Source organism: Eschrichtius robustus, chromosome 3, assembly GCF_028021215.1.
Source record: "Eschrichtius robustus isolate mEscRob2 chromosome 3, mEscRob2.pri, whole genome shotgun sequence".
NCBI lineage: Eukaryota > Metazoa > Chordata > Mammalia > Artiodactyla > Eschrichtiidae > Eschrichtius > Eschrichtius robustus.
This window is the reverse complement of record NC_090826.1, coordinates 28807954-28830564: the sequence shown is the minus strand read 5'-3', so window position 1 is coordinate 28830564 and position 22611 is coordinate 28807954. Positions and strand designations below refer to the sequence as shown.

At 50.0% G+C, this 22611-nt stretch overlaps 2 protein-coding genes across 6 annotated transcripts in view; one reads left to right on the top strand and one right to left on the bottom strand.

Annotated features, from left to right (window-relative positions):
- Positions 1-4860: 4860 nt before the first annotated feature.
- NCDN (neurochondrin) lies at positions 4861-13977 on the bottom strand. Of its 2 annotated transcripts, XM_068539493.1 has the most exons (7): positions 13245-13977; positions 12239-12379; positions 10182-11150; positions 8958-9199; positions 8173-8397; positions 7643-7785; positions 4861-6361 (listed from the first exon to the last, which is right to left on the bottom strand). In XM_068539493.1, the coding sequence occupies exons 1-7, from the start codon at positions 13275-13277 to the stop codon at positions 5925-5927; spliced, it is 2190 nt and encodes a 729-aa protein (XP_068395594.1). In that variant the 5' UTR covers positions 13278-13977; the 3' UTR covers positions 4861-5924. The 2 variants fall into 2 exon arrangements, with proteins under 2 accessions (XP_068395594.1, XP_068395595.1); XM_068539494.1 differs by lacking the exon at positions 7643-7785 and having other exon boundaries at positions 5939-6361.
- Positions 13822-22611, top strand: part of KIAA0319L (KIAA0319 like) — a 110393-nt gene continuing 101603 nt past the window's right edge. The window contains exons 1-2 of one of the 4 annotated variants that reach the window (XM_068539489.1): positions 13822-13920; positions 17278-17444. In XM_068539489.1, the coding sequence (XP_068395590.1) occupies positions 17306-17444 (139 nt within the window). In that variant the 5' untranslated portion in view covers positions 13822-13920; positions 17278-17305. Of the gene's footprint in view, positions 13921-14056; positions 14253-17277; positions 17445-22611 lie in introns of those variants that run through there. The other 3 variants (XM_068539488.1, XM_068539490.1, XM_068539492.1) reach the window with 3 other exon arrangements.

Sequence of the window (22611 nt, the reverse complement as noted above, 5' to 3'; positions counted from 1 at the left end):
ATACGCATCTGATTCAAGATCCTCATTTTAAAAAAAAAAAAAAGTATGGGAGGGGGACTTCCCTGGCGGTCCAGTGGTTGAGACTGTGTGCTTCCAATGCAAGGGGCGTGGGTTCAATCACTGGCCAGGGAACTAAGATCCCACACGCCATGCGGCATGGCCAAAATTTTTTTTTTAATTATTTAAAAAAAAAGGTATGGGAAGGAAGAGAGGACGAGATGTTTTCTTAGGCCCCTTTCTAATGAAGTGGAAGATGAGAAAGTAAAGGTAAAAATATTGAGCTAAATTAGAGGAGAAAGGGAGATAGAGGTGACACCATTAACCCATGGGAGGTATGTGGAAGAGACTTGAGGAGGGCATCCCAGAAGGCACACGGCAGCTGCAGAGCTCAGGTCTGGGTCATCTCAGCCTGGGAGGCTTTGGGGGAATGAGGAGGCTAGAAGCAGGCAAGGTTTCATCACTAAGAACTTTCCAGAAGGTGGAACCACCAGCTAGGGTGGTAAACGAAGCAAAATTGGGCAGCTCTGCAACCTCATGCCTAGGACAGATCAGAGGTCAAGAGTATGTTTGTGTGTGTGTGTGTGTGTGTGTCTATATGTGTGGATATGTGAGTCAATGGTGAGACCCCTCTTCCCCCGACCCTCAACTTCAGCCACAGGACATTAGACATCAGGCTCCAGGACTGGTGTATGTGTGACAGTGAATGCATGCAGGTCGGTGGACCCCTTTGGGAGACGTCCAGGAGCAGCGAGGTTGATGATGCCTGTGCCTAGCTCTGGGGCTCTCCTGCTCTCTCCAGTAGGCTTGGGAAGGCCAGAATGACAGGAAGAGCTGCCTGCCCAGTGACTTCCTTAGGTTTCCTCACCCTACTTCCCTGCAGCTTAAGACAACCTCTTCTTGCTTCTTTCTCCTCCTTTCTAATCTGACCATTTCTAAGTCTTCTTTTCTTTCTTTTTTTAAAAAAATATTTATTTATTTATTTGGCTGCTTTGGGTCTTAGTTGTGGCATGTGGGATCTTCGTTGAGGCACGCGGGCTTCTCTCTAGTGGTGGCGTGGGCTCCAGAGCGCGCAGGCTAAATAGTTGTGGAGCATGGGCTTAGTTGCCCCGCAGCATGTGGGATCTTAGTTCCCCGACCAGGGATCGAACCCACGTCCTCTGCATTGGAAGGTGGATTCTCAACCACTGGACCATCAGGGAAGTCCCCCAGTCTCCTTTTCTATCTCCCCTCTTTTCACCCACATCCTTAAGGTCAGTTATTCATTCCCAGAGTTGCAGCTTCTGCCTTTTCTTCCTATCTACACTCTTCACTAGTGAGTTCATCCCCTCTCAAGACTTTAATGACTACCTGTCTGCTGTTATCTCCCAACCTTGTTATCTCCAGTCTGTATCTCTCACCAAAAATCCAGACCCATAGATGCAATTGCCAGCTGGATATTTCCTCCAGACACCTTGTTGCAGCCATCTGAGACTTTCCAAGGCCCAAACTGAGCTCAACATTTCCTCCGCCCCCACCACCAACCCCAGCCTGCCTCTCCTCCTGTGTTCTATAGTTCTTTAAATGGCACCACCATCCTTCAAATTAAGAAGAGCCATCCCAGCCTCTGTCCTTTCCCTCACCTCCATAAGCTAATCCTCATAGAGTGTTGTCATTTCTAATCCTTAAACATCTCTCTCCATCCTCTGTCAGCATCTTAAGCTACCATACTCTTCCTCATAGACCAGTAGTTCTCGAAGTGTGGTCCCTGGACCAGCATCACCTACAACATCTGGGAACTTGTTAGAAGAACTTGCCAGTTCGTGGACCCCACCCAGACCTACTGAATCAGTAACTCTGGGAGTGGGGCCCAGGCATTGCCTGTAAGGTGGCTCAGAAGCGAAGTCAAGTCTGAGAACCACTGCCTAGACCATTGCAACAACCCCCCACCCCCAAATGGTCTCCTGCTTTCATTCATATCTCTTCTTCCACAAAAATGACTGGACCATGTTACCTCCTGACTGAAAACTCTCCTGCGGCTCCTCATGGCTCATCTGGGGAAAAAGATTTTAAACACCGTAACCAGCATTTTAGGCTCCTTGCAGCTGAACCTAATCTTCCTTTCCTGCCTCATGAACCAGTTCACAAGAAGAAGATGAAAGGAGAAAGAGAAAATATGTCTAGTCTAGCGCTGGGCTTGGTACATGGCAGGTGCTCAGCAAACGCTTATTAATAAATGACGAATGAATGAATGAATGAGTTTATGAATCCCTCAGCCTACTGAGGGATCCTTTAGGAAGCCTCCATGTGAACATGACCCTGGGTAGCTAGACATAGAACCCAGGTATAATCTGGGGAAGTCACCTGATAAATGAATGATTTCGCTTATGGCTACTAGGATGTTCTGCATGGTCTGCTGCTGCTTTGGGGGCTCCTCAAGCTTCCGGGTCCTGTGGTTGCAGACTCTATTGCCCTTCTTGCTCAGGACCAAGGGGCGCCTCACTTTCTGAGGCATGGAGGTGGGCATTGTTGGTTGCCCACTCTCTGGAACACATGCACACATGTGGAGCCCTGGAATGTGCACAGGGGTACCTGTGCAGACACTGCTGGACACAGAGGGCACAGAGACACTTATGGGACACATGGGAACACAGGACATATATTGACACATAGGCATGCATGTTCAAACATACATGGGCTCCCATTTGGCATACTTGGCCTATTGCTCTTCTCCCAGGCTCAAATCTTTCCCTCTCTTTTCAAAAAGTGAGTTTGCATTTGTTTTGGGGTTTTTTTTTAAATTAATTAATTTTATTTTTGGCTGCATTGGGTCTTTGTTGCTGTGCGCGGGTTTTCTCTAGTTGCAGTGAGCGGGGGTTACTCTTCATTGCGGAGCGCAGGCTTCTCATTGTGGTGGCTTCTCTTGTTGCAGAGCATGGGCTCTAGGCACGCGGGTCTCAGTAGTTGTGGCGCACAGGCTTAGTTGCTCCGCGGCAAGTGGGATCTTCCCAAACCAGGGCTCGAACACGTGTCCCCTGCATTGGCAGGCGGGTTCTTAACCACTGTGCCACCAGGGAAGCCCTGAGTTTGCATTTGGACTTTATGTTAAGAAAAGACTCAGGCCGGCCTCCTGTATTGTTGACACAGCCACCCTCCTCCCAGCCTTTGACAACCTTCTGCTCTGGGCCGGGCTGTTTGCAGGGTGGGGGAAATCAGGCACAAGGAGATGCTGAGGCGCCACCTCGTGGTTAGATCTCACAACTGCAGCTCAGGTCCCCCTTTCTCCCTTGCTGCTGAATTACCAGGAGCAAACTTGGTCTTACACTGCTAGCTTAGTCCCCTCCCCATTCCAGAGCCAGGAACTCTCTGACCATCCCTCACCAAAGTACAGAGCTCAGTCTGCCTTGCATTTTGAGGCTTTATGCAGGGTTTTTCCTCCCCACCGCACAAGGGAGAGTACTTTGAGAGCAAGGACCAAGGGTAGTTGCCTTTGGCTATGGGGCCCTTCTCTTCCCTTTTCACTTCCCCAGATGATCTCAGTCACTTCCATGACTTTAAGGACCCCCTATACTGACAACTCCTAAATCTGTCACTTGCCCAGGCCTCTCTCTGAGCTCCAGACTGCAGAGAGCAACTTCCTCCTGGATATAAGCTATATGCATTCACCATTTACCAAAATGAGCTTATATTTTACACAAACCTGTTTTTCTCTCAGTGTTCCCTGTGACAGTGAATGGCCCCACTATCCAGTCACTGGCCCAGATCAGGAACCTGGGAGTCATCCTTCCCTCTTTATCCCTCTTCACTTCCAATTAATCACAAGCCCAATTAGCTAACTCTGACCTATACTTTCTCCACCCTCACTGCCACTGGCTCAATTCAGACTTACTACTTCCTCTCTGAGCTCCCTGACGCAGTCATCCCTGTTGCAGCCGAAGTCATCTTTCTAAAATGCAAATGGATCACATTCAACCTGCTCAAAAATCCACAGTCTCAGCATGACCCCACATCCAAACTGATTAGCCTGGCACACCAGGCATATTTTTCAGGGATTTCAGGGACTCCATGCCGAGGACATGACTTCCAGTACATCCAATAGATAAATGAATGTTCCTGTCTATGCATAGCCAACCACAGGTAGGCACTTAGGATGTGCTCAACCAATGCTTGTAGGCTTGAGGGGCTAGGTGGAAAAGAGTCTGCAGAACGTGGGCCAGAGGCTGGTCTGGCTCCAGACTTACAGCTTTGGTTCAGGCCTGGTGAGGCAGTGGGTACTTGGGTCCAGTCTCCGCCGAAGCTCTCAGACCCTTCCCCTTCTCACTTGGCATAGAACAGAAGTAAACAGCTGGTTGCCTGAAAGTCACGTTTGGCCTGCAGATGTTCTGTTGGGGTAGTACTGAGTTAATTAAAAATATCAACATTCAAAATCAGATTTCACATAAACACTAAGACTTCTGACTTCCTGTTAAACATTGGAGGATGTGGCAGTGCTACTTGGCCACAATCTGCTGACATGGAGGGGCGGAACTTCATTTGTACACAGGAGCACAAGAGCCCCCGCAGAGGCCTTGCCACATCAACATATGAGTTTGCCACCTGATCTGGCACTGAAGGGTGTGGGCTGAGAAGTTGGATGGCCCACATGGAGTCTTGACTCTGGCACGTACTGGCTGTAACACCTTGAACAAATCACCTACCCCTGCTTGAGTTTCTTCACCTGGAGAATCAGGATGACGCTTGCTTCATTGGATTCTTGGGAGGATTGGATTCTTGTCATCTCTGAATGAGATCACACTTGTGAAGTGTGTTTCGCAGAGCATGTGTGCTGTGAGCTGCTGGGGCCTGGAAGGAACAAGGTGCAGGACAAACCACACGGGAGCCATCTTGTCACCAATGAACATTTATTGAGTGTCCACATGTGCACAGCTTTGAACTGGGCGATCACAGAACGCACTGGGGGAGGGAAGGGGAGAGGGAAGCAAGGGATCAGGTTCATAAGAAAGGTAGTCCCTGCTGGAGCCGCCAGTCGCGTCTCCCTGCAGAGAGGAATCACAAGCAGGGGTGGGAGTTAAAGCCAGGCACCACGATGGCGATGGGGTGCAGTCACTAGGGAAACATGCGGATTCTGGGAAAGCATCCCTCCGGTTCCTGGCTCCAGCCAGGCCAGAAGGCATCAAGGGGACAGGGATCAGATGCTCAGGTGTCCAAGCAGGGATAAGGGCAGGCAAAATAAATAACTCCCCAACCCTCACTGTCACTCTGCTGCAACACAACACAAAAGCTTAGAGACCAGGATCCAAGGGCTCCTGGGTCCCCTCAAGGAAGCTCAGGCGGAAGGAGGTTTCCCGACCCCCCCACCAGGGCTGTCTGCCCCAGGTTGCTCTGGAAGGCTGGGGCAGTTCAGACCCTGGGTCACTGAAGTTGATAGGAAGAACTGTGATGTCAAGGGCCTGAGCCTGCTCTCTGCCCAAGGGGGCCAAGTGCAAGAACCAAGTGGCCAATTTAAAGGACGTGGACCTGGAAGTCCAGAGGGGCACCAGTCTAGGGGAGCCCACGCCCTGGCCGGCAGGGCACATGGGCTGAAGCAGCCAGCTCCTGCCAGCCCTGTCCCATCTGGGGGCCTCCCTCCTGCGAGGGAGCCAGACATCGGGCACAATGACACCTAGTGCCCCCCTCCCTGCGGGCTGCTCCAACCTCCCCCGGCCTGGCGGGGACAGCCATGCTGATTTCCAAGCCAATCCCTGCCCCTGAGCGGGCCCAGGGGGCGTGACGCGGTTCCCTACACTTGAAGGATGGGCACCATGCCCTTACCCTCGGAAAAGCCAGAAAGCTGGGATGTTTGGGGGGGAAGTTGGGGGAGAGGGTCCAATTTGGGGGCTTCAGGGGAGATGCCTCCTCCCCCCTTTCCTTGCCACCCGCCCCCGGCTCTGTCCCCAGTGGATGCCCCCTCAGGGCTCTGCCAGGCATTGCTCCAGGGCGGCCATGTGGTAGTGGCTGGCCGTCTCCTCGCCTGCCTGCAGCCTCATGGCCTCCCGGCACAGGCGGTTGGCCCGTGCCAACTCAACCAGGACACCCTGATAGGCAGCTACCATTTCAGGCTTGACAGAGTTGGGGCTGACGCTGCCCAGCAGCTGGAGCAGCTCCTGTGGCCAGCGGGAGCGCAGGGCGGCGGGGGCCAGCCAGGGCAGCAGGGGCACACAGCCTGTGAAGGCCTGCATGCCCAGGAACCAGAGCTCCTGTAGATCTGCCCAGATGCCCTCGTAGTCGGGGGACAGGGCCAGCACCGCCTGGTCTGAGCCAGGTGTGGCCCGTGCTACGTGGGATTGCGACAGGAAGAGGATGGCAGCTGCGAAGAAACCTCGGGATGCTGGTGTTCCCTGAAGAGCTGGAAGGCAAGGAGGGAGGGGGGCATGAACCGGCTGCCTCACCAGCCCCTTCCCTTCCTGGTGGGCACACTCAGGAGCCGAAGCATAGCCTGGAATCAGCCTGCCCGCGTTCAAACCCTACCTCTGACTTCAGTGTGTGACCTTGGTTAATTCACTTTTCTGGGTCTTGTTTCTTCACTAGTAAAATGGGGCCAATAGTGCTAATCTTAGAACTCTGTCGTGAGAATGAAATGTAATAATCTTGGGACACTAACTCGTGGTCGGACCCTCCTGTAGTCTGAGTAGTGACGGGAGCTTCTGCTGGGCCTAGCACTTTATAGGCTGAGGAGGGTGCAGCCATTTGATTCTCAGGCCAGAAGAGGGTGCCAGAGGGGACCATGGGCTGGGGTCCAGGCTTGGCTCGCCTGCCTGCAGGGGTTCGCCTCCTGAACTGCAGATGCTTTCCCGAGGTTGTTAGGCTAACCTGGTGGCATTTGTGGGTGAACCAGCACTGTGGCTCTACTCAGGGGCTGTGGAGATGCAGCCTGGATCTGAGGGAGCTCAGGGGCTAGAGGGAGGAGGGGAGCTCCTGATCTACTGGGACGTGCTCCCCTTCCAGCTGCCAGGTACCCTACTGGGGCCCCCCCGCACAGGGAACAGAGGCAGCTGAGGGTACAGGCTCATTACACCCTGTTCCCAGGCATCTGTGCAGCTCCTCCAACCTGACAGATGGGGTACAGGGAACAGGCAGGGACAGAGGGACCCAAGCAGACACCCACGGCCAAAGTGGGAGACACAGAGGGCTGGCAGGGGGCTGAAGTGGATGCCCCTACCCACCGCATGCAGCCAGAGTGAGGTGGGAGGTGGGGAAGGTAAGTGCACAGGAGCGCTGAAGCCTGTCACGAGGGAGGTGCGGTGCTGAGCACAGAAAAACCTCAATGGAGAAAAGTCATGTTTCTGACTCAAGGCCTAGGAGGGGGCGGCTCCACCTTGAAAACACAGAATTCAGATTCCTTGGGCTGCTGGGGATTCCAGGTGCTTATGCCTGTGCCTTGGAGCGGGCCTGTACTTACACCCACCAGACCTTGCCTTAAAAGGCTTCAGAAGGAAGAAAATGTTATCATTTGGGGAAGAAGGGTGGGGTGGGGTGGGGCGGGGGAGGGAGGTGCACTTCAGAGATTTCCTTGACTGGAAAATTCTGTAAAACCATTTTCAGAAAATGATGACTTATGCCCAGAACATTAGCAGGTCCACCCAGGTCTTCTGCTTCCATCTGTTAGGACTGGGTCCCCAGGGCTTACCTGGAGAGGTGCTAAGGAGCCGGGCCATGAGGAGGCCCAGGGTGGCCACATTGGCAGCCAGAAGCAGCCTCCCCTGCTGCTGTACTAGTGCGGGCAGCGACGCCATCAGGGTGTTCATTAGAGAAGTGAAGCAGGCATCTCGCCTGGGGAGAAAGGGAGCGAAAGATGGGAGGCGGGAGATTAGTAGAGCCAGACCAAGCCCTGCGGAAACCTGGGATGCTGGGCTCCCAGCTTTACCAGGCCAGGGTTTGGCAAGGAATTAGGCAGCAGGGTGAACAGTTAACTTTGGGCCCCATCCGTGGCATCTGGGGAGCAGAGACTGGGTTATGGCTGGAGCAGGTAGACATACATGCCCAGAGGGCTTCCACATATACCAAATCCCTGTGTGGGGTGGCTCTCTCTCCATTCTGAGACCCTTTCACTCTAACACTAATAGGAACCCATGGGCACAGGGAAGCAAAGTGGGAGACTGAGATTTGGGGCAAGTTTGAGCAGGACCCCTGCTTCCTCCAATTCCTCCCCGGCCTCACTTGATCAGCCCCGGTGCAGTGACCACGAGGTTGAGGAAGATGTGACAGCAGGTCTGCAGGCTGATCTCCACACTGTCGGGCAGCACTGAGGTGTCATGGCCAGGGGATGTGAGTTCCCACTGCTGCAGGAAATACTTGCACAGAAGTGAGGGGGCCCCCTCCTTGATCAGGATCTCCCGGGGCCCATCTTCGACCGTCAGGTGGCACCAGCCGGGCAGGAGGAGCCTGGGGGGGTAGAAGGGACAGATGTGTGTGGGGAGAAATGAAGGCACCAGGATTCCATTTTGGGGGGGCACCCCATCTCAGAGAAAGGGAAGTAGGGGAGAAGGAGAACACATCTCTGTAGGCACTGCAGAAAGAGCACAAGCTTCGGAGTTGCACAGGCCTGGGCTCAAACTTGGGCTGTGAGTGTGGGCAAGTTACTTTAACCTCCTGGAGTCTCAGTTTCCTCATCCTGAAGATGTGGATGAGACTTCTGTCCTAGATTTGCTGCGTGGACCAAATGAGATCAAAATGGTAAAGGGTACAGTAAAATGCCTGGCAGGCAGTCAATGCTCAATAGCAGTTCTCTGTTTACAGAGTAACCTGGGGTTGGCAAGTGAGACTAGGAAGCCCAGGTGTCCTGAGGGAACAACCCCTCACCCCACCCCCGACAAACAGAAATACTACTAAATCTCATGCCCCCATCAGGAAGCCCGGCACAGCCCCGTTTGGGGAGAGAGGAGGTATCCCTGTGTTACTCCTTTAGCACATTCTGGCTGAACAGACCATAACTACAAACTCACCGGAGAGCATCCCCTGGCCAGGTGGGCCCTGGGGTCGTGGGGGAGATGGCCAAGGTGGCCACCTGCTGGGAGAGGTCATTGGCCTCCTCGGCCTCCTCGTAGAGGGTCTTGGCATAGCGGACGAGGAAGGGCAGCAGCTGGCAGACCTCCTTGCGCAGGGATGAGGTTTCTTCGGCCAGCCAGGCACCCAGGATCCGCACGGAAGCAAACACAAAGGGCTCCTTTTGCTTCTCTGGCCCCACCTGTTGCCAAAGGACTCCCCTGAGATGGAGCAGGACCAGAGAACCTCCCCTGCTTGGCCAGCACGCCGGCCAGTCTAGGAATAACACAAGTAGAAGGGAATTCTGGCCTGTGAGCCCTGCAAAGGCAGGCCCCGTGTACCCAGAAGCCAGCGCATGGTTGGGACACACTCAACGGGGGGCTGGCACAGAGCAGGCCCTCAGGGCACGCCTGCTGAGGGAACTGGACTTTAGACAACATGCCCCTGCACTCGCTGGGACTCAGCCTCTAAAGCATCTCTAGGCTAGAAGGAGACCCACAGGTCCAAAGCTAAGAAAACACTCCCTCTACAGTGGCTCTGACCTGGGGTGGGAGGCCAGGAGAGAAGCCCCACTTTGGGCTAAATCAGAAAGAATGAGACAATGGGAGCTTGGCACGGTGTGTGGGGTATGCGGCTGGAGCAGGCTACTGAAGAGGCCGGAGTTCTGAGGGAACCCCTGCAGGACAGGCGAGCTGGACTCTCAGGCAGGAGGGAGGAGGGGATGTTGGGGCAGGTGATCAAATGGAGTCGGCAGACCCTCCACGGAGGACAGGAAGCAGGCAGCCCCGCTCCTTTTCCCTGTACTGTGACAAGTTTGTATGTGTATGTGTGTAAGGCCACGCTGGAGACTGAACAAAACAGACTGCTTCACTTTCGTGTGTGTGGACTGGGGGGAGGGTTGTGAGTAGGAGGTTTCTGTGTTGTGTGCGCGCGTGTGTGTACTGTGATGGGAGTGCACATATGGCGTGTGGTATGGTGCTTGTGTGGAGGCTCAGGGAAGGAGAGGGAGGCTTGGCCACACACTACTCCCTGGAGTGCCGCAGGATCAGCCCTCCGTAGGTAGGTAGGTGCGTCTTCTCTGTCTCCCCATATACCCAGGTTCGGGGTTTCACTTCCCCCTTTCCCTTGCCTTCTGACTCCCCCTCCCACACTGGGCCCCCTCAGGTGGGGCACTGCACCCTCACCTGCTGCAGGTAGTGGATGACAGCCCCGATGGCCTCCTTCATGACGCTCACAAGCTGCACCTTCTGTGGCTCCTTAAGCAGTGACTGCTCACAGCGGGTGCATTCCTGGATCCCCAACTCCATGAGGGCATAGCAAGCGGTCACCACATCCTCTTTCACCTCTGTGCCTGTCTCCTCCAGTGCCAGCCGCACCTCCACGCATGCCAGATTCACCAGCAGGGCCAGGAACTTGCTCCCGGAGTTGCCCGCTGGGATCCAGTCGGAGCCGCAGGCGTGCGCCAGGCGGGCTGCCAGCTTCAGTGCTGGGTTGCGCTGCCAGGAGCTCAGCTTGCTGCCCAGGATGCGTGCCAGCCCGGCCTGCAGATCCCGGAGGCATTCAGAGGGCACAGTTGTTGGGGGCAGAAAGAGGGGCAGCAGCTGGCAGAGCTCAAACTTACTGGCATCCTCGGCTTTCTGGAAATCTTCGCTGAGGCCCCGCAAAACAGCCAGCAGGTCAGGCTCCCCCTCTTTCCAGCACTGTGTCTCAGCAGCGGCCAACAGCCCCACCAGGAGTGCCAGGGCCTGGTCAAAGCCATAGCCATGCCCCAGGTATGCCTGACACAGGGCAGACACGGTGCCACCGGCAATGAGGTGTCGGGGCCCACGAGGTGTGCCTGCCACAGCTGTCAGGCACTGGTAGGTGTCATCAATCATGGAACGGCGGGCAGCATCGTCAGGGTCCCCCCGGGCTGTGAGGAAGGTGCTAAGGATGGGGATCTTGTTCAGGACCTGGGGATGGGCGGCTAGTTCAGGGTCACTGCAGAAGCAGGCCAGCAGGGCCACACCCAAGGCCCGGAGAACATGGTCGGGGCAGCCATCCGGCGCCTCCTTGGTAGTCAGGAGACGATTGGGGAAGGTGAAGCCGACAGCATCAAAGATCCGCCGCCTAGTTTTGGCATCGATGTCACCTGCTTTGACTGCCTTGGTCACCTAAGGGAGGTATGTGCTATCAGCAGGATGAAAGGAAGGGGTGGCAAAGACTGTCCCTTGCACTCTGGGGGTTGACCATTAGCAGGACTAGGTTATATAACAAGATTCACTCTGGGGTCAGGAGGTCTCCCAGAGATCACTTCATCCAGCTCCTTCCTTCTCCCCAGAGGCAGACAGGTGTGACCTCTGGGATCCCTCATCTGTGATCCCTGTGGAAGGGAGGTCAGGTCCTCCTCAACTACTCATTCTACCGTTTCATTACCTGGTTAGTTGGGAAGTTCTTCCTGATGTCTAAGCTAGATGCCCACATCCTGAGTTGGAAGAGGCTTAGAACTCAGTGTTTAAAATTCTCCAAGGATTTGGGGTCCCTCCCTAATTGCTCTCTCCAGAGAAGTCTCTGATCCATTCCCGCCACCTTCGCAGGGGAAATGGCTCTTGTGTCTCCCTGCTCTGCCTGTCAAAACATTTCCTCTTACATTTCACCTAAACACCTCCTCTGCTGCAGTGTGAGCCCTTGACTCTGGAGCCTTCTCCCTGTTGCCATGGCAAACAAGCAGGCTGTACTCCCTCCTCCCTTCACCACCCCCCCCTCCCAGCACTGCAGCTCCTGTTCTGCTGTCCCCAGCTTGGGTTCCTCCAGGGCTAAGCCCCGAACCAGATCCTTCACCCGCAACCTACATACCCATCCTGGCCATCCCTTAGGACCCCTTCCCAGTCACTTCCAGTCCTGCTACTCTCTCCACCTCCAGAACAAACATCCCCAGCCCTCAGGTATTCTGCACTAGTTACTACCTGCTGCTGTAACCCTATGAGTCAGCTCCCATCTGCTCTGGGACGCCCCAGAGAGCAGACCCACTCAGCTTCCTCCAAGGCTCCTAGGGCCACAAGCTTTATTCACCCCCATTCTCCCCTTTGCTCCCATACTCAGGGGAGCAAAAATGAGTCCACAGGTAGGTGCCTTGGGCCTTCTTTGGTGCCTCCAGGGTTACCAGCACCACCTATATATCCTTGGGGACTTGTTGACCCCATTCCTAGGGAGCCCAACCACCCAGCCCTTCCCACCTCCCAACTGTCAGTCCGTTCCTTACTAGCAGCAGGGCTGCAAACTGCTCGCTGTCATTCTTGGCCTCACGGAGGGCTCCCAGGTAGCGCTCCAGGGTGGGGTTTCGGCCCTCTGCCTGGTTCAGAGCTGGCTCGCAATCCGAGGCCATGATGCCCGCCTTGCCCAACTGTGAACACAAGAGGGACTGAGCATCCCTCTGCAGAGGAGGGGTGGGGGTGGGAGTGGAGGAGGGAGGGAGGGAGGGATTAGCACAGAGGGAGGGGAGGATCAAGAGGGATGGACTCCTCAGGACTGACCTCCCTTGGGGGAGCCCCTTTAAGGGGCTGGACCCTCAAGTCCTTAGGGATGAAGAAGGGACCCTGGTCCAAGGTCACCTCCAGAAAGTGGGAAAGAAGGACCATGTATCCTGCTGCTCAGCTGGACAGCTCTCCTCACCAATCTCCTGGGGGTGGGAGGGGGCTGGCCCCACTGCTCAGCTGCTCCCTGGCACCAGAGGCCAGGTGTTGTTTCCCTCCACCAGGCGTACAGGGAGGGAGTGGTGAGGACAGACAGGAATGGAGACATACACGGGTGAAGTTCGATTATCCGGACTCAGGCTGGCATGAGGGAAAAGGGCATCCTAGGTTTCCTTTCCCCTCCCTTCTTCAGGAGAGACAGGAGACAAGCTTCAGCAGAAGTGGGGAAGCAAGGTGCTGACCAGGGAAAGCTCAGAGGGCCCTCTGGAGACCCCATCCCTCCAGCCAGGGCTCTCAGTCGCCCCCGCAGGCTCCTTGCCTCCTCTCCTTTCCCTCCCTCGGGCAGAAGCTGCAGCAGCAGAGCAGCAGAAGCAGCAGCAGAATTAACCCCTTGCGCTCCCTCTCCTCACCCTCCCTGCCCGGCTACCAGCCTGTGGACGCCGGCAGGGGCTGGAGAAGCAAGAAGGGGTCCCGGGTAGCTCCCAGGACAACGGAGACTCCAAAAGCCGGATAATCGAAGAGGGGCTGCTGAGATGGGGAGATGAGAAGGGAAGGAGGGTTCCTGACGGTCACCACCTGTCCCGCCGCAGCCAGGTCACAACACGACATTGATGAAGTCACGACAGGGCGGCGATGAGATCACACTTCACGATGGCGCGGTTATGTCACGGAGAGATCACGGCAAAATCACGACAGGGGACAGCCCCCAAAGATGACAGGGCAAATTTTTAAAAAAGATATAGCTATATATTGAGAAGGGCTGTGGCAAAATGGAGTCTCGACAAGGCACGATGATGTCGCGATATGGCGCGATGGAGTCGCGATAGGGTCCCCGGGGTCTGTCGGCATCGATAGGCGCCGGCTCGGAGTGGCCCCGGCTGGGATGTAAGGGAGGGCTTGTAGGGGACTGAGCTCACCAGGCTGCGGCCCCGAGCGGCGAAGTCTTCTCCGAGCGCGATGCTCCGGGAGCCTGGGGCCGCTGCTCACGCCGCGTTGCCCACTCCCGGCTCCTGGCTGCTGCAGCTCCACCCCCACCCCCGCAGCACTCTCGACCAATCCGCGGCGGCCTCACTCCAGGCTCTAGCCAATGGCACAGCTGGGCGCTAAGCCGTATGGGGTGCTGCCGTTGCCGCCATCTTGCTTGTGGGTATTGCCCGAGTCTGGGGCCTGGGGCTCGCGCAGGGCGGGCGAAGGTGCAGACCGCTTCTGGAGAGCGGGAGGCGACAGCCTGGGGACCCAGGTTCCTTCGCTCGTGCGTAGTTCTGCCCCCCAGCACTACCCCTCCTCCCCCTCGGGCTCGCGGCTGGAATTGAGCTTCCGGGGGGACAGGAGGGCTTGTTTAGCATGAAGAGTGTGTTTCCGGGTTGAGTCCGGGAGGTGGGAGGGGGCGGCGTTTCCGGCCACCGTCGCTGTCCAGGGAGGCTGAGGCGAGAGTGAGCTGTCCGGGTGGGGAGCCCGCATTGCCTTCTTCCTTTTCCTCCTCCCCTGGGTGAGGGGAGCGAAGGTTGGGGCCCCGACCCCATGGACCGGGAGGAGGCGGAGGCCGCCGAGAGCCGGGGCCCCGCTTTGTGGCCCTGAGCCCCGGTAGGTGGCCGGGGGCGGCTGGCTGCCGGGCCGAGGACCACGATCTCAGGGGAGAGGCAAGCGGGACGGGCTGTTTCTGGGGGTGCGCTGGCCGGGTGTTGGGACCCGGAGGTGGCGCTCCTGGCCCGGCTAGGGCAGCCAGCTGCTTCTGTCTTTGCAGGTGCGGAGCTCGAGTCTCAGGCTGAACCCCGCTTCTTTCGGGCCCGGGTCTGGTCTTGCGGCTCCCTCCATCCCCAGACAGACAGACCGGCCGCGAGACGCTGCTGGCCTTCTTTCTCCCTAGCCCCTAGCTTCAGTCTCTGGTGTTTGTTCTCCCCACCAAGACAGCAAGTTGATGCTGAATGAGGGGGGCGGGGCTGAGCACTACGAGTAAATTACGATGCGAAACCTGCCTTATTCAGGACTTGGAAATTATGCGCTACCTAGGGGTCCTGTGGTGGCTGCAGTGAGCACAAAGGTGAAATAAAGGAAGTCAAGAGAAAAGACCTCAGGCGAGATTCCAGGAAAGCTTTGCTTTCTTTCCTCTCACCGTGGTTGTGCGCAATCGACGATAGATGCAGTTGGTGAAGAGTATTAGCTGACTCTCCTTGTGCTTTCTTATCTGATGAACAGACTGGAAGCTAGGAACAAATTGGAAACACGACCTCCCAGAACAATCTGTTCATTTTTCCAGCTATTTGGAAAACAGTGTCTGCAAATATAAGCAAAGCTATTCATGGCAGTCTGTTCTGTAACTTTCCCAAATATCTGAGACTTTTTTTTTTTTTAAGAGCTTTATTCTTAATTACTCATACCAGTTGAATAGGCTGTTTCAGACGTGCTCTGTCGTTGTTCAAACATATCTTATCTCTGGGTACATAAATGGAGTTCCACATATTCAGCTGACAGACTGAACTATGATACATCCCCCATCAACCTGAAGCATTAAGTAAACATTACCCCTTGCTCTGTCTGAACAGCTGCTGCAACAGAGAGTGCTTTTATTTCGGGTGTACTTGTAACGCCCTAAATGCCAGAACTCTTGCAAGCTTTTCTAGATTTTCATTTGTCAAGTATTGTGGGGGTGTGTGTTCTCTCCCTGGTCTGTTTCCCTTTGATTCTATAACAAGCCATTTGGATCTTGGTGATGTGGTGTTGTTCCTGCCTCTGGTCAGCAAGCCTTTGACTGGACCCTAGCAGTGATTTGTGCCCTTAGGCAATTGTAGGTTTCAGAGGAATGACTGCTTGGGAGTTCACATGAAAATAACTGCCTCTCTCTCATGCATAGTTTGTGAGACATTGCCCTTCTAATCAGCCTGCTAATCCAGTGGTGTTTATTACTCCCATTTCAAAACCTATTCATTTCTTTGATGCTTCTATCGCCCACCTGCCACACTGGATGACAGGTGTTGAGTCACCTTGAATTTAAAATCCTTTTGTGGTAGGCAGAAATGTGTTGGGTAAGATTCATACGCACACACGCGCACACACACGCACATATGCACACTCATTCCATCTTGGGAGGCTAGAAAAGTTGCTGGATATACTTTCTAACTTAGGCTCCATTTCATAATCTTTTGAGCATGTGTCTGACCTGCACACTTCCTTTCTGCCCCCTGCTCCCTAACATACAATGACAAACCGCTAGAAATAAGAATGGATGGAAGTGAATGAGAATGATGAAGTCCTTCAGCTGCTTAAGGCTCAGTGAAAGCTTTTTCTTGGGTGGGCTGTACCTTAGTTTTGCAGTTCTGTGTGTGTGTTTGTCTATTTCCTGGTATTAATCAGTATTGATATCCAACCCATACAGTGCTGGCTGGGGCTGGGGTTGTCAGTCTGTGCCATTTTCCAGATGTGGACGACAGGTGCATATTTAGGACAGAAGATTTTTATTTTTATTTTTATTTTTATTTATTTATTTATTTATTTTTGGCTGTCTTGGGTCTTCGTTCCTGCGCGCGGGCTTTCTCTAGTTGCGACGAGCGGGGGAGCTAGTCTTCATTGCAGTGCGTGGGCTTCTCATTGCGGTGGCTTCTCTTGTTGCGGAGCACGTGCTCTAGGCACGCGGGCTTCAGTAGTTGTGGCACTCACGCTCAGTAGTTGTGGCACACAGGCTTAGTTGCTCCGTGGCATGTGGGATCTTCCCAGACCAGGGCTCGAACCCATGTCCCCTGCATTGGCAGGCGGATTCTTAACCACTGTGCTGCCAGGGAAGTCTGGGACAGAAGATTTTTAAATTGCTTCTTCAGAACTCAGTCAACCCTCGTAATACTGCCAAGATTTATATAATAATTTATACAATATAGGGAAGTTGTGTAAGAGAGAAGAAACTGATGGAAAGTCATTTTTTCTTCTGGAAGGGACCTAAATCATTCGGTCTCTGGATTATAGAGTAGCCAGCACAATGCCTAGTACAAAATAGGGGCTGTGTAAATACTTGTTGAATGGATATATGAATTTAAGTCAGGAATTGCTAATGATACTAAGGATCAGGGAGGTGACATCAAAGTGTAAACTGGATAGATTTTAAAGATAAGAGTGGTGGGGACAGTAGCAAACTGGAGAGTGCCTGCCCTGCCTAAAGACAATCACATTAAAATTTTTAAAAAACATGGCTAGAAAAGCCTTCAGATTAGTTTACCTCTGATGCTCCAAACTCTTCTTTTCATAGGTAAGAAAGTGCATTTGTATAAAGTCACAAAGCTGTTAGTAGCAGAACTGGAACTGAAATTCAGATCTTTTTTTTCAGTCTGGTATGCTTTCCATTGTTCCACATAGACGATTAACTGTTAGATTAGAAAATATGGAGTATAAAGTGTTTCAGTTTTACAGTGGATTCATTTCATATCCCTAGCTATGTTTTTATCCTGATAATTATAGGCTACGCCAAAGCTCAGCTTTGAAATTTATAGGCAGGTATGAGCAGTGAAAGACAAACTTGAAACTTCCCTTTTCCCTAATCTGTCACACTCTCTAGCACTCTGCATTTCGAGGAATCAATTATTAATTACTTGGCATATAATTTCTTCTTTTTCTGTCTTTCTAGTGGACTGGTTCTGCCTGTCTGGAAGGCCATGGAGAAGCTGGGAATCAAGCCAAGCCGTGCTTCTTGGATTTTATCAGGATTTTGTTGGCAGACATCTGTGAAGTGGTTGAGAAGCTTGTACCTGTTTTATATTTGCTTCTGCTTCAGTGCTCTGTGGCTGTCAACAGGTACCATTTTCTTTATATATTTAAGATTTTTAAAAAAGGGTGCTCAGTGTGAGTCTTTCAGTTCATTTTAAAGACTAGTAGGAGCCAGAAAAGCAACCTGCTAATTGACAGAAGTGGTCATCCTTTAGGTGGACACTTAGTTTGTTGGGTTTATTTGTCTGTTTTGTTTTAAACCAAAATTTAAATTGGGTTCTTTCTCTCTCTTTTTTTTTTGGCCGCTGCCACTCGGCATGTGGGATCCTTAATTCCCCCACCAGGGATCGAACCCGTGCCCCGTGCAGAGGAAGCATGGAGTCTTAACCACTGGACCGCCAGGGAAGTCCCTGGGTTATTTCTCGTAAAGGAGAATTGGCATGATCATTTTGAGATTTGATGAAGATGTAATGAAAAGAAAAAGATTTCAAAGTTAGAAGGACCTGGGTCCTGGAGCTGGATGTTTCTTTCCACTTAATAACTATAAAACATTGAGCAAGTTACCTATTGTCTGTAAGGAAACATAAGACCTACCTCATAACTTGATTTAAAACGTAATATAATTAAAGCGTGTAGTACAATTCTCTGAACATAAGTGATACTTTGCTTTCTTTCCTTTCCTGAAGGAATCTACACTCTATACTTAGAAGGAGAATGTGTTCCTTGCTTCTTCCGTAGAATGGGGTTATGCTGATAGATTTTATAAAGTATGCTTTCCTCCTAGAGATTATTTCAACAGTCTATTACGTCTTGCCAGGAAAAAGTGCCACAAAGGCTAAATCTCAAAGAATATCCTTTTTTTCTGTCTTTTTTTTTCTTTTGGTTCTTTTGTTGACATTGTTCCTTTCAGAGTATGGAATGTGAGGAAACAGCAATTTGAGAATGACTTCTCAGTATGTTGCTGTTCTGGGCAATGACCAAAAGACTTCTGTTGTAGAGACCACTGTCTGGGACAACTAATCCGTCTTTTGCCCCCATAATTAGAAAAGTTTCTGTTGCTTTCCAAAAGGAGTTGGTGGCCGTGATCTTGAGAATCAAGTAATTACTGTATTTAACAATTTCAGTAACATCAGCTTTCGGGTTTTTGTTGTTTTGCAGTGGTGGTTGATGATTGCATAATTATAGCAGTGGAAATTGCAGTTGACAGAAAGCTGACCTAAATGTTTTTTACCCAGATGATGCTTTGCTGGGACAGCTAACTATTTCAAGCCAACATTTTATGTAAGATCATTTGAATTAAATAAGTAACTGATTTAGCACCATCAGAGTAGGAAAATCACACTTTTTGAAGTGCACCTACCATATACCAGACCCCTGGTTGTAAACATTACATGTTTCATTTAATCCTTATGATAACCTGAAAACAGATAGTTTTATTTTGTACTTAGGAAATTGAGGCCCAGGGAGGCAAAATGACTTGACCAAGGTCATACAGCAAGACCATGACGGAGCCAGGAATCTAAACGCAGCTTTTTCTACTCTAGAGCTCACGCTTTTTTTCTTCTGCTATGCTGCCTTCCAACCACAGGTGATCTTTTGGAGGACCAAAGACAGTTTTTTTTGCCCTGAACCAGGATGAGCTTGTTATTTGAGGAAGTCTGAGTATAGAGGAGGAAGAAGCATTGCTGAGTGTTTCTGTATTTGCCAAGCTAGTTGGTTAAACATGGTACTGTGGTCTCACTGGTCTAGTTTTTAGTATCCCTTGAGCCTGGTGCTTCAAAACAGCACCCTAAGGAACAGATTGAGTATAAAGGTGCAAAGGTGGTATTGGTAGGAGTGGTTCTGATGGGAATTAGACTGTACCAGTTCCATTTTAGAAAAGTTTGAAGCTTTTATCATGGAAGAACCAAGAGCCATATGTGTTCAAACTGAGGGAACATGCAAGCAATACATGACAGATTTTTTAATGTATTTTAATTTATCAGAGCTTTTTTACATCAATTTTTAAAAAAACACAGTGTCCTAATAGCAAAAATGAATGAGACATAAGCAGAGTATCATAAGAAATTAAAATGATTTATAAAACATTAAAAAAAGATGTTCATTCTCATTACTAACCGAAGAGCTGCAGATTAAGATGAGAAATCCTTTTTAACCTATCATATTGTTGAAAATCAAAGTAAAAATATCTAGTGCTGCCAAGGGGTGATGTGGTTGCCCTCCTATTGTGCTGGAGAGTTTGAACAGAGAACTTTTTGGCATAAATCAAGATCCTTAAAAAGTTCATATTCTTTGACTTGATAGTTCCCCCTTTAGGAATTTACCTCAAGGACATATTTAGATGGTTGTGAATGAGAGCAGTCATCAACACTTACTTATTCTGTGTTGCAAAACATTGCTACAACCTGCCCCACAATAGGAGTGGTGAGATTATGGCATGTCCACATGGTGGAGTATTACCTGACTTAAAAATTCACATTTTAGAAGAACGAGTACATGGGAAATGCTCCTAATGTTAAGCATGAAAAAGCATGATATACAATTGCATATTCATATTCAAAGTTGGTGTCAATTTTATGAAAAGAAAAAAATATTTTTATGTAATAGAAAGTCTGGAACAAGATATATAACTAAATGTTTATATATTTTTTTGAGTAGTGGAATTATTATCTCTTTATACTTTTCTGTGTTTTCCAGGGTACAAGTTAACTCTTTTTATAAGGGGGGGGGGGTAAAACCTATCTGAAGAAGCAACAACAAAACAATAGCAGCAAAAACCTATTGTTGGTAGCCTGAGTCAGTATTTATCTACTCATGAATTTGTTCAGTTTTTATCTGAGCTCTTACGTTTTCCCTGATAAAATACATTCTTGATTGTTTGCTGTTGTCTTTAGCTCATGGATTATAGAAATTATTCTTGAAAAACTAAACAAAACAAAGCAGCTCTCCAATTATCCCCATTTCTGTTTATCACTTAGCAGTTTCTCCATCTTTGGGAGAGCCCCAGGTACCCATTGACTTATGTATAGTGGGCTTATTTTTTATTTCAGCTTTGGGTTCAATGCTGGAGCGCACTGCTAGGAAGCAGTGATTACAGTTTGATAAAAGATGCTCTGTGTTTTCCTTGTGAGCCATTGAATTACTATTTTTCTGTCTAACTTTATTGTTACATGGCTTAAAATAACATTTTGAACCTGGGGATTATCAGTATCTGGAGAAAAACATGAAGTGACCCCAAGAATTTGGAAATTCCTATAATAGATTGTCAGCTTCTTGAGAGCAGAGATTTTGCCTGTTTTGCTCACGCCAGCTATTCCTAGCAAGTACCAAGGGCTTGACATATAGTAGATGCACCATAAAAATGTTTGTTGACTGAATAATAAGTTAGCAATAAGGGAATTGTCCTTTGAGAATTAAACGTTAAAATCAACACAATCTGTCATTTGAGAGTTAAAGCTTAAAATGAACACAATCGGGGCAGAGGTATGTGAAGGCACTTTAAAGAGACATAATGCCTTTGAGAACAACAAGATCTGATTAAAATATTCACAAATATTTTAACATCTAAAGAAAGAATGTGTGCATCTGAAGAGTTATATATGTGCATGCACAGGAGAGGGCCGGAACCAGCATTGGAAACCTAAACCAAGGAGGGTCATTGAGGCTAATGTACTCCAGAAGCTAACAATTGGCTATGAAAACTTTTACTGTTATTCCCTTGCTTCTGGGAAATAGATTACAGAGTTAGTTAATAAGTATTTTGAGTACAGAGAAAAAGTATCCAATTCAGAACCAATTTTTGAGAACTTATTAGGAGTTTGGTCCTGGGCTAAGCACGAGGGTAATAAAGATGAGTACAACACAATTCCTGCCCTGGAAGAACTCCCAGTTTAATGAGGGAGATAGATGTATAAATACTACGATGTGGTAAGTGAAAAGATAGAGGGATATCATGCCCTGAGTGCTACTGCAACCAGAGAAGCATTTAGCTTAGAGATGAAGGGGGAGAACTGAAGAATTCTCTCCAGAGAAGCTGATGCCTGAACAGAATTTTGAAGGTGGAATTTGAAGGATTCGAAGGGTATTCCCAGGCAGTGGGATTGTAAGAGCAAAAGCACAAAATTATGAAAAAGCTTGGTAAATAAAGGTAACTCTATACACAGTTTAGTGCTGCTGGAATACAAAGAACAAAGCTGGAATGGCAACTCCTGAAGAGGTAGATGGTGGCCAGGTGATGAAGGATCTTGTATGCCATGGAAATAAGCTTTGATTTTAATCTTTTAAGGCAGATGGTCTACAGATTTTCTTGATTATGTACTTATATCCATAAAAAAAGTTGAAGATGTGCCCCAGTTTATGTTTGTTTATACATTATAACAAGCACCATTGTACTAATGTCTTTTGTTTATGAGAGATGCCAAAAACAAATATAAATAGTTTTAATATTTTCTTTTCATATCCCAATGATTTGTTTTGTGCACTTCTGGTAAGCAAAAACTCTACTTTGGAGAGCATTGCCTTAGGAAATTGGGAGCTATTGAAAACTTTAAGCAGAAGAGTAATACTGGTAAATTTCTAGAACATTTTTGCTGGAATATGGAAGAATGGTAGTGGTGGGGATGGGAGAAAGATGGAAAGGGGAGGGAGGTCAGGGCTAGAGGTAAGGATATCTGTTAGGAAGCTAATGAAATAGTAGTCCAGGAGAAAATTGATGAGGCTCTGTGTCTTCAAGGAACCTCTCTCTCACTGGAGAGAGTAATTTTACTCAATACAAATCAGTAGATGTAGGGCTAAGTAGATGGGTAGAATTTAGGAGTTCTGTAGTAAGAGATTAGCTGAGGTTATTTATTTTTTTAATTGAGATATAATACCACTATTTAATTCCAGAACAGTTTACTCACCTCCTAAAAGAAACCTCATACCCATTAGTAGTCATTCCCTCTTTCTCCCTCCCCTAGCTTCTGGAAACCACTAATCTACTTTTGGACTCTATGGATTTGCCCATTCTGGACATTTAATATAAATGGATTCATACAATATGTGGCCTTTTATGTCTAGCTTCTTTCACTTAGGGTAATGTTTTCAAGATTCATTCATGTTGTAACATGTATCAGTACTTCATTCCTTTTCCTAGCTGAATAGTATTTCATTGTATCTATACCTAGGAGTGGAATTGCTGGATCATATGGTAACTCTTTAACTTTTTGTTTGCTACAGCTGCTGCACCATTTTACATTTCCACCAGCAATGTATT